We start from the raw sequence: 15,588 nt of genomic DNA, 5'->3' as shown, positions 1-15,588 counted from the left end.
CATATACTCAGAGACACATACTCATATATGTGACGTCATTGTGGTATAAAATGTCCTTTACTATCCCGTATGTACTGAACATGCAAAAACACACATAAAGTGAAACAATATTATTGTCTTAATACATTAGAATTAACAGTGAAACAATATTATATCACATAAGGAAATCAATTTGTTGACAGAAATTACAAACCCCATTTCAGCATATAAAGCTGTAGAAGAAAATAGGCTGAGTGAAAAAACTTGAGCCATTTTAGGATATCTTTATCTAATGCATGAACACTCGGTGTGGTTGAATTCTCATTGGTTAATTAATGAAGGTTTATTGGCTGTATCACAATGGTTTTCGATAAAGGGAGAAATGTAAATAGTGTATTTAAATAGACAGAGTGCAAAAAATTAAAAATAAGTAATGTTGTAGGGAGACCATACAAATAGTGTGAAGACAAAGATATTTACGCAAGAGGGAGGGAGGGGGGAGAGAGAGAGAGAGAGAGAGAGAGAGAGAGAGAGAGAGAGAGAGAGAGAGAGAGAGAGAGTGTGAGTGAATGAAACAGGCAGACTTTAAAGAGAAGTACTGCAGAAGGTAAGTGAGAAAGAGAAGACATAAATAAACAGAGAGAGAGAAAAGGGAGAGAATCAGTTGAAAACTGCAGTTTTCACAGAAAAACCCATGCGTAAACCCTGGTTCATTTTCCGCATTACATGGGAACTCTGGGCAAAACGTTATAGTCTATGACCATCCTTGGCACATAAGTAATGTGTGTGTAAAGTTTGGTGAAAATTGGTTGGAAACTAGAAATGCATACAATGTACACACACACACACAATCTTTTGTTTTATATATATTTATATATAGATTTCTGAAATTCCACATTTAAAATGCAAACCACCTAATGGGTTCTGTTCCTGAGAAAACAAAATCAATACTTACAGGAAAGTACACAATTTTGAGACAATCCTTCACACATGCAATGTTTTAACTCTTTTGGTATCAAGCTACCTGAGACCACTCATTTCTATGATACAAACTTTCTGTTAAAAGTGATCTAAATTATAATTTCCACTAAAATTTCATGTTCATTTATGTTTCAAACACTATTTTAATAATGGTAAAGATATTTCATCATTTTAAAAATTAACTAAAACAAAGCCAGGCTATTTTAAGAGAAAGACTGGTAACAAAAGAGGTTAAAGTTCAAAATGTCTAGTTTTTACTGTTTAATTTTTACATTATTCTAGCTAAAATAATTAAATGTAAACTTTTACAACTTTACTAAAAAGACAACTTCGATCTTTGTAAGATTAATCTCTCCTGTCATGTTACAATAGCTATCTAGGAAGTATAATTCATGCCATTGTCACTTCAACTGGTCACCAATAAGTTGTATAGCTGTCTCAAAATGAACAAGAGTTTGTTATGATAATGTTCCTACTCTACCACAAAGAAAATGAAACCTATGTTGGGGTGTGTATAGCAAACAAAAGTGAAACAAATTAAAGACTGCTCTTCTATTATGAATGATAAGAAAGATCAAAGCAACATGTAATTGAGATAACATGTAAAAAATAACAACAATAAATATATACAGATGTATATTACAAGTGTCAGATTAACAAGATTAACTGTCTTTCTTTTTCTTTCCCCCATCAATAAACAAATATATGAATACAGCTGTTATTACACAGCAGGAGGGCACATATAACCATATAAGCTTTAAGTAGTGACAAAAGTAGACTTGCTGTTTTACAATGTTATCTAAGATGGAAGACATTAAATGTTCAGGTTTTATAGCATTTTGCCTTCAAATTAAGGCACAAAACAATTTCTTTATTTTTCTATCATAATGAAATAAAATCAAAATTATAAGCTGGAGATTTTGAGTTTATGATACTGCCAACTCATTCCAAGAATTGATATAAGATAAAAAAAAAGGCCTACAAATGATATTTTAGCATTAATTACAAGCTATACTTAAAGAGAACTTCGGTATTTGATAGTCAAGCAAGGAGTAGAATAGATGAGTGGAGATACCTTTGCCCAATTATATAACATATTAAATTTTTAAGAAATTCTATAAAATCATTCATATTATATCAAATTGTTGGCTTTCTTCCTTAGCTGTGTTCACCAGCTTCAGTTTTTTTTTTGGGGGGGGGGGGTTATTTAGACAGTTTTTTTCCTGATTTTAATTAAGTCAACAGAAGGTACTTTAATAATATCTCAAAACTATATTGCTATCTATTTGCTTGTTATAACAAAGAAGCACACATAAGTCGATACATCATTATAAATAAATATGATATATATAATAGATGCAAGCTTAGTTGCATAGTTGAGAAGCTTGCTTCCCAATCACAATGTTAGGTTCAATTCCACTGCATGGCACCTTAGACAAGTATTTTCTACTATAGCCCTGGACTGACCAAAGCTTTGTGTGTAGATTTGATAGCCAGAAACTGGAAGACACCCATCATGCATGCATGCATGCATGCATATGTGTGTGCATGCGCACGTGCTAGCGTCTTCTTGACTTTGCATCATGATAGATGTAAACAAGTTCACTGTCATACAATCAGTGTTCATTTCCAATCTTGTGTGAAAAGATGAAATATTTTTCCATCTGGAAATGGGTGAGGGGTGATAACAGGATAAACATCCAGCCATAGAATATGTCTCAATAAATTCTGTCTGACCCACATGAGCATGGTCTGTGGTTGTTAACACGTTTCAGCTGATATACCCTCTAGCCTTCATCGGGTGTCTTGGGGAAAGTTCAAACTTGGGTTCTCATTCTTAAGGTATTTTTTCGATGTTGTTGTTGTTATTAATAGTGCAGGCTACTAACCCAAAGATTCCAAGTTCGATTCCAGGCAGTGGCCTGAATAATAATAATAATGATAATAACAACGTCGAAAAAATACCTTAGGAATGAGAACCCAAGTTCGAAATTTCCCCAAGACACCTGACGTAGGCTGGAGGTTTTTAAAATTCATCACTTTCTTTGGTTATTTTACTATCTCTAGGGGTTTCGCAAAGGCAATGAGCTGACAAAATCGTTAATATTTCAGAGAAAATGCTTAGTGACATTTCTTCAAGCTCTTTATGTTCTGAGTTCAAATCCCACTGAGGTTGATTTTGCCCTTCATCTCTTCAGGAGTCAATATAATTAAATACCAGTCAAGTACAGTGGAAGGGGCAGGGGCAATAAAAATGACTTGTCCACTATCTTCAAAATTACTGGCTTTGACTCCTGCAACAGACCAGCAACCTATTCAGGGGGATTGTTGTGAACTTGGTCACTTATATGCCATGGAACCTAGGAAACCAGCCTCATGAGACTAGGGCTCAAGAAAAATAGAAAAGGATGGGGAAGGTTCATGTCAGTCAGCTTCCCTTTTTTAAGCAGAAAGAAATAAGTTATTTATAGTAATGGTAGAAATTCAAAATAGAAAGGAATGCAATATTATTTAAGGTAATGTTTAAAATACCACAATATTGATTTCTTCACAACTGATTTCCTTATCGATTTCTATATTAAATTAATCAGCTGTATACAGAAATGGGGTGTTTATCAAGCATGAAAGAGTGGGAGATTAATGCAAAATTTCATACACCAAAACATCCATACCACTAAACGTTAATTTTAGTCACCTTTTCAAAACTAAGATCAGTGAGAATCCATGAATCATTCTTGTTAGATCACACTTTTTCAGTTTTTTTTTTTTCAATAGTAAATTAAACTTCAGCACAAGATATTTGAAAAGATTATATTAAAATGTTCGTGACTTGAGACATACATGGAAATAACATTCCTGCAAAGCCTCTCAAAATGCTAATATTTAATAAAGCATATATTTAATCAGAGGGCAGAAACTATTCTCTAAATCTATGGATAGTGTGTAAGAGGTGAATCAGAGGATCGTGTTGAAAGGTTTAGAAAAACAAAACAAACTTGTAAGTGTAAATAATGTATAATATATACTAACCAAGTCATAGAGTAGATAAAAATGGATGACAATTGCTAACAATCTAAATACACAAAATGTTTAGAGATAAAAAGAATTTTTTATGAAGAGAAAAGAAACACTTTTGAAAAGATCCTATGGCTTGCTTAATCACATATAAATATGCATAGAATTGTTTTCATTTCTCTCTTTCCCTTTATATGTATATATATTTACCCTTCCATATATAGCCACTGACAATTTCAGTGTGTTTATGGTACAATAACTAACAAATTGCAGTATAATGATTATATAACCTCCTGTACAACTAAAATTAGAGGTAGTGAAATGCCACTGTAATTGTCTAGTAAAATTCTGGAAAGTTAAACAGGTGCATCTAAATAGGCTAATTGAGCTGTTCTATGGGGTAATTTCTATCAATTTCAAATACTCAAATGTATTCAGACAAATCCCTTTAGAGAAAAATCTAGCTCGCTAATTTAAATGTATTCGTTTCCTTTTAGTATTATGTTATACTGTTTATATTAGTTGAACTGGTGACCTCATCTTGATTGATACTTTGACTTTGTTTCGGCTGTTGCATGCTCCAGCCTTCTTCAAGAGTCTTGTGTCGAACTCGGTTGTTATATCAGAATTTCAAACCAAACCCCTTATTTGATTTACAGGAGTACAGAGCTCTCATTCTGTTGTCTGCATTTTGTGACTTTTTTTTTTTTGCCAAGAGGTTCTGAATTTGATCCCTGGCAAAGCACGAAAGCAATTCACATAATGCAACTCAAGCACCAAGAAAGAAAAAAAAGTCACGAACTGCAGAGAAAACCATGAGAACAGTGCAACCCTGTAGATCAAATAAGGGATTAGGTTTGAAATTCTGATAGAACAACTGAAGTGTTAAGAAAGTAACAATAAAGGTGAGGATACCAGTTTGGTTAGTATAAACAGTTTAACATAATTCTTATAGAATTGTATTGTTTTTAGAAGTTTCAATAATTTTACTGCATTCCTGCTGGGTATAGTTGATTATAAAGACCCTAATACCTATTTTATAAATACTGGAGTAATGAAAAGTCAAGTTAGATCGCTCACAATTTGAATGCAGAATATAAGGGGTATAACTAAATACTGTAGTGTATCTTATTCAGTGTCCTACCAATTCTACTGCCATTTGAAAAATTAGAATGACCAAAATAAAAGAGTACAAATATTCATAGACTATACAGAGAGAATTTTTCTACATTTACATTACTCTTCAACTAGATCAGCCCAAGGACTGTGGCCATGCTGCCACAATGCTTATGATTAAAGGAATTATTTTTAGAAAAGAATGTACTTTATGCAAGTCACTTATCAGTGATGTAAATGTAATTAACATTCTTAATCAGTAAAAAATTTTAATTAGTCTGATGTTACTATCTTTGTTTTTTGCCTTTGTCTTGCTTTTATATTTTCATTTGTAAATGTTTAACAGTTGTTGAGTGAAAGAATAAAAGTAGTTGCTTGGTCTGAGAAAGATACTGATCAAGAAGTCTAATTATCATACTGCAGATGCATTTAACAAACACCAGCATGGAGAAATGGATGTTGAAGTAGAGATGATGCTGAAGTTATGTTTATTTAACTAACTATATTTTAATTTTGATATCTCTAATAGTAGAAAAACTCTTGCTAGATTATCGCTACATTATGGTATCAACTTTCTAAGACATGGGACAAAGAGGTGGTAAAAAGATCTATAGACTCAAGAGAGGATGACAGAGTACCAAGACTTCTGGTAGTTTGCTGTGCTTGAAAAGACATGTTAAGCTTAGTAAAAGTATGGTTGTCCTTGCATACAAGCATGTCCCCTGTATCCCTCTCCAGATGAATCTTGCGGGCTCATAGGTGCTGGTGTCACTTATAAAGCACCCATACTGGTGCCATGTAAACACACTGGTGCTAGTGCTGTGTAAAAGCACCCAATACACTCTGTAAAGTGGTTGACATTAGGAAAGGCATCTAGCCATAGAAACCATGTCAAAACAGACAGGAGACCTGTCAGCTCCTGTCAAACTGTCCAACCAATGCCAGCATGGAAAATGGACATATGATGATGATGCATTTAAATGTACAGCTTAATCACAAACCACTGAAGACAGTCAGTAGTAATGAAGAGTAATTTAAGTAGATATTCTTTGACTGTGTGGTTAAGAAGCTTGCTTTGTAACCATATGGATTTGGTTTCAGTCTCAGTGCATGGCACCTTGAGCAAGTGTCTTCCCCTATAGCACTAGGACAACCATTTCTTTATGAGTGAATTTGGTAGCATTACAAAGAGCATCCATACATTGCAGCATGGATGATGTTGGGAAAGGGATTTATATAGATTGTTGGGCCTAAATATGTAATTCTGGAACACCTGCTCATGTTTATCACCAACATAACCATCCAATTACAATCAATACTCATTGGACTGCTACAGTAAAATATTTGTGAGCAGCTCAAGACATCCATTCTTAGAGATCTCCTCACCAGCATATATCAATTCTATAAGAGAGTCCTTATTCAAGAATTTACACCAGTAATATCAAAGCATTTCTTGGATTTTTCTCTGTAAAATTTGTAAATTTCAAACCAACTAAAAGCCTACCCAATATCTTGTTTTGTTAAAGACAGTTTCGTGAAACAAAGACAAGTGACAAAATTATATATAGGCACAGGTGTAATTGTGTGGTAAGAAGTTTACTTCCCTACCACATGGTTCTAGGTTCAGTCCCACTGCATGGCACTTTCAGCAAGTGTCTTATGCTATAGCTTCAGGTTGACCAAAGCCTTGTGAGTGGTAGGCAGAAATTGAAAGAAGCTTGTCATATATATATATATATATATATATATATGAGAGAGAGAGAGAGATATCACTGCTTGACAACCGGTGCTGATGTGTTTACGTCCTCATAACTTAGCAGTTTGATGAAAGAGACAAATAGAATAAGCATCAGGCTTAAAAGAAAAGAAAGTACTGGGACTGATTCATTCAAAGTCTCCAAGGCAGTGCCCCAGTACAGCCACAGCCTAATGACTGAATCAAGATTTTATATATGTATATATATGTATATATATATATACATATATATATATATATATATATAAAATATATATATATAAAATATATATAAAATGAAATAACTATAACAACAAACTGTAGTCCACTGCTACTTTATACAGGAAAAATACTAGTGATTAATTTTTTAGATGACTAATTAAACATTTTGGGGACTAAATAGCTTCATCTTTTCTGTAATTACTTTTTAAACATGGTTTAGACTTCAATTGTCATATGTTCAACATATGTGTGTATGTGTGTGTCCTCAGCTAAAATTGAACTAATAAACCTTCATTTCATGCAATATCTCCAGGTTTTCATTGCAGTACATCTATATATATATACATGATATCTGATGATAAACACAAACTAAACTGCTCAAAATGTGTTTTACAAAAAGAGAGTAATGATGAGGTGAGTAGTTTTTAAACAATTTCTATTAGTAAAGTTATTCTAACTAAACTTAGAGTATTATCTATTGGGGAAGTTTAAGAAGGCAATTCCATGGTGGTTGATGGATCCAGAGTTTATTGTATTCCTATCATTGGTGTTGCACTTTGTCCAAGGCCAAAAGATTTTAATTGCAGGTCCAATGTATCCAGATGAAAATAGGTAGAATGGATGGTATAGCTTTCAGCCTTCAGTGGAAAGGTTTTGAGACATTTTGGCACTATTTGGAATCACTGATTTAATGCTGACTCAGTTGACATCAGACATTTTAAGGTTTCTTTCATTTTCTCTCTCTCTCTCTCTCTTTTTTTTTTATGTACACGTGTGTGTATGTGTGTGTGTTTGCATTCAGCTCTAAAACGGGTTGAATGGCCATTCATCTGTGCCAAATCGTCAGTATCTGAACATCCACACCCATTCGTCTCATTCCATCCGTGGAAACGCTCCTCAACAATTAATCAATGAGTGTTTCATTAGTTAGCAATGGTGAGTTCAAACCCTGACATGTGAAGGAAGGGGTATGAACCCTAAATAAGTAGTGTCAGAAACGATCATCTTGAGGGACTCAAACATTTAAAATCTGTATACACACAACTGACTTACAGTATATAGTGCAGGCTAAACAAAAATGTATGTATTGCAGATCAAAATCAGATTCAAACGTGCAAGCAAGCGCTGATAACTTCTCACATAAGCTCATTAAAAACATAGAGTAAAATATAGAGATGATACTTAGATTATAGCATAAATAAAATAAAACAATATAATAAATATTTGCTGCATTAGTAAGAAGTAAAAATTCAGTGCCAATTAAGTGAAAAACCTTAATCCTAGAATAGACATATAAAATATATAGATTAAATCTCCACCGTCACAACCACCAACATCATCATGATTATCATTAATACCATCAAACACATTCTGATGATCAGTAACAAGTTAGTATCTTGTCAAGACACGTGAGAAAACATGGTTTGGCATGTGCACAGATTTGTCAGTAATAGCTATTGATTGACAAGCTTTCTCGCAAAAAAATGTAAACATTTACTTCATTACTATCAACTGTAACAGAAATTCTCACAAACAGAACTATGATAAGTAAATAAGATACCGAAAGTTACGTATGAACTTTAAATATCATCACAATCGTTTAATGTTCACGTTCCATGTTGGCATGGGTATATATTAGTTGAGATTTAAATATATAAGTGACGTACATATGGAAATTAAAAAAAAAAAAAAAAATAAATAAATAAAAAGGTAGGAATCTGTAGGTAACTATCTGGTAGGAGATGAACATTCAAATGGTCAGCAGCAGATTTTGGTCATATTCCAGTTGGGGTGAGTGAGTAAGAGCGTGTGTGCGATTGAGAGAAGAATAAGGATATTAGGATACTGCAGTTAATTCCTAGAACTGTTCCAACACATGTACATGTGTACACACCATACACATGCAATATATACTTAAATTTAAACAAATAAATACATTCATAAATTAGTATTTATATGAATAATATTTTTTATAAGGAAACCTTTGATATGAATAAAATGTTTGTATGCACATACAAACACACACACACACACACACACAATGCATCTAAAAGGAAAAGTCATTCATAGAAGGAAATCAACAACAAAAGAGACAGATAAACAAAGTTTTTAGTTAACATTTATAAGAGAACAAAGATAAAAATTAAGATTTCCTGACTATCTTATCACCTTTTAAGCAATGTCCTATGTTTACCTATATCACATGTAAAGCAGAGTTCACTGACATATGAAAAGAACATAAGTAAAAATAAAGTAAACAAGTAGAAATGTTACCATTTTGAATTCATCATGAGAAATACATCGCATAACTGGTTTGTTTTCTGTAGACATTTTTGTAAGAAAAAGTTTAACCAAAACTTGGCTACTGTGTGTGATAGTGAGTGAGGTGACTGTCTAATAATATAGTAGTAGGTCGGATACAACTAAACATGAATGGGGTGGCTGGCTGAGATGAATAAGTAGGTGGAGCATATATAGCCACTGAACCAACAGCTATGATTGACAATTTAGATATAAAACTAGCAGGGCACAGAAAACAGTCTGCTTTCAGCTGACATGTCAATTATGCGCTGTTATAAACTATAAGCACAACTTTCCTTACAAGTAAACCAACTACCAAACAATAGTGAATAGATCTGAAAGTAGCCAGGTGGTGGTGGTTGTAGTTGTAGTAGTGGTGGTGGTGCTGGTGTTATTTACTGAACTAGCCCTTGGTCATTATAGGATTTAACAGAAAAAAATATATATATTTGGTTTTTATTTTCATTTCTTATTAAGGAAATAAATCATATGAACGTGTAATATAATAAAAAATCAAAATGAATAAGACAGGTGTGCCAATAATATTTTAGTTTGAAAGGCAGTGAGCTGGCAAAAACGTTAGCACGCCGGGCAAAATGCTTAGTGGTATTTCGTTTGTTTTTACGTTCTGAGTTCAAATTCCTCTGAGGTCGACTTTGCCTTTCATCCTTTCAGAGTCGATAAATTAAGTACCAGTTGCATACTGGGGTTGATCTAATTGACTGGCCCTCTCACCCAAAATTTCAGGCCTTGTGCCTGGAGTAGAAAAGAATATTTTAGTTTGATTAATAATGTGTTTCACAGGTATTCTAAGTATACCTTACAGGTTGTTTATAGTCAGTCAGCTCAAAGAAAAAATTTTTTTTTAGCCCAGTTGGGTCACTAAAGTGTGTTTATTTCTTTGAGTGAAATAAACTTTAAAATATTCCACTGAAATATCCCAAAACAATTTTAAAAAAAAATTTAACTGAAGCTGGTAACTAATACGAAGAATTTTAAAGGCTTTCCGATTTTCTTTTTGCAAATTAGTTGGAGAAAGAGCAGTGGTTATGGCCTTTCTAGAATGGGATGGTTGGGTGCAGCTGACTGGACATTCAGACTGTTTTGGTGACTACTTTTTGGAGCTGGAGACAAACACACATGTGCAGGTTGTGCAGAGAGGGGGGGGGGGTTTACAATTTATTATTTGAACATAAGCGAAAGCGAAATCGTGATGGCACCTGTGCCCAGCATTGCCTTCCTGGCACTTGTGCCAGTGGCACGTGTAAACACATTCGAGCAAGATCGTTGCCAGTGCCGCTGGACTGGTTCCTGTGCAGGTGGCACGTAAAATACACCATTTTGAGTGCGGCCGTTGCCAGTACCGCCTGACTGGCCTTCGTGCCGGTGGCACGTAAAAGCACCCACTACACTCTCGGAGTGGTTGGCGTTAGGAAGGGCATCCAGCTGTAGAAACTCTGCCAAATCAGATTGGAGGCTGGTGTAGCCACCTGGTTCACCAGTCCTCAGTCAAATCATCCAACCCATGCTAGAATGGAAAGCGGACATTAAACGATGATGATGATGATGAAACAGTTTCCTTCTCATACATATTGAGAAATATACACATACATAAAGAGAGAAAAAGAACAAGAGAAACATTAGAATGTCTGACGTCAAATAACTCAGCATTGAATCACCGATGCCAAATAGATGGTGTCAAAAAGTCTTGTACCTTTCCTACATAGGTAGCAGATGCCCAGGTGAAGTAAACAGGGCCACATGTTAGCCTTACCACCTTAAATGACCAGCCAATTTTAATGATTTAAAAACATGTTTAATCTATATATTCAAATAGTCAGGCCCACATGAAAATTATTAAATTGTAACATTTACTTACATAAGATTTACATAAAAAAAGAGAATTAAAAGTGCAAAACAAGTGAAATAACAGTGCATTATTTTGCCTCAGCTTAATGAAATGGACCATATAACAGGAGATTAGGTTTGGTTTTAGTTTGAATGGATAAAAGTCAATAATTTAGAAGGTGACCTGTAGAGGACAGAACAATGATTATTTCGATTCTAGGACAGAATAATGCTTATTTCGATTCTAGGACAGAATAATGATTATTTGGATTCTAGGATAAATTTGTATGAAGTAACATTGGGTAGGCTAATTCAGCTTTTGTCTTGATGCAAGTTGAAGATGCAGTATCCCCATAAAAGGAGGGGGCGGGTCAATGAATGACATAAGTTATCATAGTGATTCAAATAGTATATATATTAGATAGTGTTGTGAACTATAATTGATTGATAGCAGGAAGAGTTGAGGATAGTTGAATATAAAATAGCTGCGTCCCAACTCAAATACATAACCTCGTAGTAATAAAAAGCACAAGTGGCAAGTTCATCGCATAAATAAAAATAATGCAGGCTATTTATATAAATTGTTCTTCAGTTTATGGTTATGCTAGCCATATGATGAATAGTGACCTTTCAAAGATATTTATTTCCCTTCAGAACTTGAAGGAAGAGACAAGGAATGAGGCTATTAAAAATGCTCTGGACTGAAGGTTACTTAGCCTGATAAACACATTGGCAGACCTAATTAAAGATCAAAGTATCCTAAAATAGTTGATACTCCATGTACCAATAGTTGATACCTTCAGACAAACTAAATATTTTGTGTTAACTTTTATAATTTTTCTTAGGACATTGATAACAAACAAATGACATGCATGTCATAGTTGACACACTGATGAAGTTAAAAAATATCTCCCTGTAATTATGTCAAAAAGCTAATCTAGAAGTGTGGCACTCCTATAACAGTATGATAAACCCTTTTCATAGAAACCTACCTGAAATCACCCTTGGTTTGATAACATAAATTTTCTGTTTTCAAGTGATTAAATTAAAACCTATCAAAAGTTCACGTTCCAAAAACCAACTTAATAACAACAAATTTATATAGGCACAGGAGTGGCTGTGTGGTAAGTAGCTTGCTTACCAACCACATGGTTCCGGGTTCAGTCCCACTGCGTGGCACCTTGAGCAAGTGTCTTCTACTATAGCCTTGGGCCGACCAAAGCTTTGTGAGTAGTTTTGGTAGATGGAAACTGAAAGAAGCCTGTTGTATATATATATATATATATATATATATATATATGTATGTGTGTGTATATGTTTGTGTGTCTGTGTTTGTCCCCCCCAACATCGCTTGACAACCGATGCTGGTGTGTTTACGTCCCCGTAACTTAGCGGTTCGGCAAAAGAGACTGATAGAATAAGTACTAGGCTTCCAAAGAATAAGTCCTGGCGTCGATTCGCTCGAATAAAGGTGGTGCTTCAGCATGGCCGCAGTCAAATGACTGAAACAAGTAAAAGAGTACTAAATTCTACAGTATTTTTAAACCTAACTGGAAAAAAAAAAAAAAAAAAGCAATGCATTTTAGTACAAATTTGGTTATGAAAGAGTTAAAGAAATTAAAATTCCAACATGCTGGTCTGGTCAAAAAAGGTTTACCAACACTGTTCCAGACCTTCTTACTATGAGAAACTGAAAGATCTCATTTTCTGACTTAACTGTAGACACTATAAATTATAGAGTTACTTTCAGTATGGAGCACAAGTACCATTTTTATCTCTATTATATAGAAAGACATTTTGTTAGATTTGGCTGCCAAAAAGACAAATTGGAAATGAGGGAACGATTAGAGGTTGTGTGTACTTTTCCCAAATTACATTGACAGATATCATCTATATAGTTCAGCAACACAAATTCTCTGTTGAAGATTGTCTAAGAGTCAATATTTCTTTAGAAAGCTAAACAAAGTGTTTCTTGATCTATTGCTTATTCTTTAACTTCAGATGGTGTACAACATAGAGCATCCTAGTATACTGCATTGCAGTATGGTACAGCAGCTGTGCTATGCCTGACATTATTACTATTTCACTTCTTACTCATAGTTGACAGTGCAAGGCTGCACCATCATGTACAACACATACACTAGTCACTGCAGATACAAGATGTTTACCTTACTGTCACCTGGGTGCTGTTGTTATTACAGTGTTGTTATATCATGTTTTCAGGCCTTCTTAATCAAGATCATGAAAACTTCCTTTCCAAAGACAATCACACAGTTGAATAATACTGATGTTAGTGGACATGATGTATTCACCCACACAATTTAACACCTATTTTTTCATGCTTGCATAAGTCAAACAGAATTTTCTCAGGCAGATTTTCTACGAATGGAGATCCTTCCTACTACCAACCTCGACCTGTTTTCAAGCAACATTCCTTTTTCCCAAGGCGGGACATGTTTACATGGAGGATTGAAAATGAAAAGCATCACTTGTATGACAGTGACCTTCATTTGATAACTATTGCATGATGTCAAAACAAGGACACACACACATGCAACAGGTTACTTTCAGATACTGACTACAAATCCACTAGAAAAGCTTTGGTTGGCCCAAGGGCTATAAAACAAGACACCTGTCCAAAATACCATGTAATGGGACTGAACTCGAAACCAAGTGGTTGGGAAGTAAACTTCTTCACTCTGCAGCTATCCGGCATGCAAATATACATGTGTATGTTTGTGAACAAATGTTTATAGTTATACATAGTTATTATATATATTTGGCTCCCTTAGCTTCATCGTACTTGGATGAAAGTGCAATAATATTTAGGGTTTTTCAATTTTTTTAGATATATTTTTTTAATGATATTTAATGATATTTTTAGGAAAATGCAAAATACATTAACATGAAATGCATTAAAGAACATTAAATCGGTATTCTGATGTCAGATACACTTAAAGAAACAAAAAGTTAAAATGATCTGAAATGGTAAAAACAAAGCTCTGTAGAGTTCATAAATGAAAGCAGTCATCTTTGAACTTTGTAGTAAAAATATATTTAAATATATTTAAGCTGCTGACATCACTGTTTTAAAATAATTTACTTTTCATCATACTTTATGACCATGAAATGTGAAGTGTTGAATATGATTATATCACATGTAAGAAAATATAATTGAAAAATCTTGGAAATAATTTGGTATTAATTGTTAAAGAGATCTCTTACATGGATTAGACCAGTGTTTCTCAACCTTTTTACTCTTGTGTAACCCTTAAAATAAATTACGTGTCTCAAGGTACCTCTGCACAAAAAAAAAATTATATACCATATCCTTCTCATTTTTTCATCGTAGTTCATATGGTGAATATGATTATATATATATATATATATATATATATATATATATATATATATATATAGGGTGTCCATAAATTACAGACATCATTAAATATATCCCAAATGGTTGTTATATTTTTTTGATAACATAATAGGTTAGATAGGACGTCTATATTACAATAACCAGAATATGTTATGCATGTATAGTAATATTACGATCATGAAATTAGCATTAGCTTATCTCACTCTTTCTCGCAAAATCCATAGGAACCTTTTGCAGAACCCTAGGGTTCCGGAGAATCCCGGTTGAGAGATGCTGGATTAGACATTTACTATATATGATGAAACTCAAGAGCTTATAAATATTTCTTAAGTTTCATCAAATACTGACTTGAAACAATATTAGCAGGTGCTGTTTGGTTAAGATATCACTGCAATCATTTGATCTAATGTACACCAGGTGAGAATTTAGACAGATTTACAGACAAATTCAACTGTCTCAGGGCCAACTGAAACCATATGCTAGCTTCACTCGAGTGTTTTTAATTAAGACTGATGTTTATGATATTATTCATAATAACCTTGGTTTATTTGGAGTATTACTAAGTCCCTTCTACTTTCACATGAGTTTATAAACACCAAATGCACCAAACTTTCAGATCCACAAATGTTCACAGTAATGTGCATTGGACACTATACACATTTAAGTATTCTGATGTATCAGAGAGGTCATTGCTGAAAATATAAGTGCCACCCATATTTTTTTTGTTTAACTTAGCAATGCCTCATAGAGTATATGTAGACTCCAGACATAACATGTGTGAACTCCAGGAATTTAGTCAATGATAGAATATGTAGCTTCCAGACATTCAACCAATAGATTACACAGAACATATATGCCCTCCAACTAAAATAATCATATCCATGAAACTACATTCCCACTCCTTCACTATATTCTGAAATAAATCCATGATGTCAATATTTTCAGAGACAGCTAAATAAATATTCCATCAGTATGAATCTAGAAATTTCCATGTGATACTAATTATATATAA

General features: G+C 33.8%; 1 protein-coding gene across 2 annotated transcripts in view; it reads right to left on the bottom strand.

Annotated features, from left to right (window-relative positions):
- LOC106871063 (protein FAM107B) overlaps window positions 1–15,588 on the bottom strand; it is a 200,526-nt gene that overhangs the window by 52,836 nt on the left and 132,102 nt on the right. The window contains exon 1 of one of the 2 annotated variants that reach the window (XM_014917331.3): window positions 9,323–9,619. The exons of the other annotated variant lie outside the window; for it this stretch is intronic. Within the exon in view, the coding sequence (XP_014772817.1) occupies window positions 9,323–9,379 (57 nt within the window). The 5' untranslated portion in view covers window positions 9,380–9,619. Of the gene's footprint in view, window positions 1–9,322; window positions 9,620–15,588 lie in introns of those variants that run through there. 2 annotated transcript variants of the gene reach the window in all.

Source organism: Octopus bimaculoides, chromosome 5, assembly GCF_046866305.1.
Source record: "Octopus bimaculoides isolate indiv1 chromosome 5, ASM4686630v1, whole genome shotgun sequence".
Lineage (NCBI taxonomy): Eukaryota > Metazoa > Mollusca > Cephalopoda > Octopoda > Octopodidae > Octopus > Octopus bimaculoides.
This window is presented reverse-complemented; position numbering and strand designations above follow the sequence as displayed.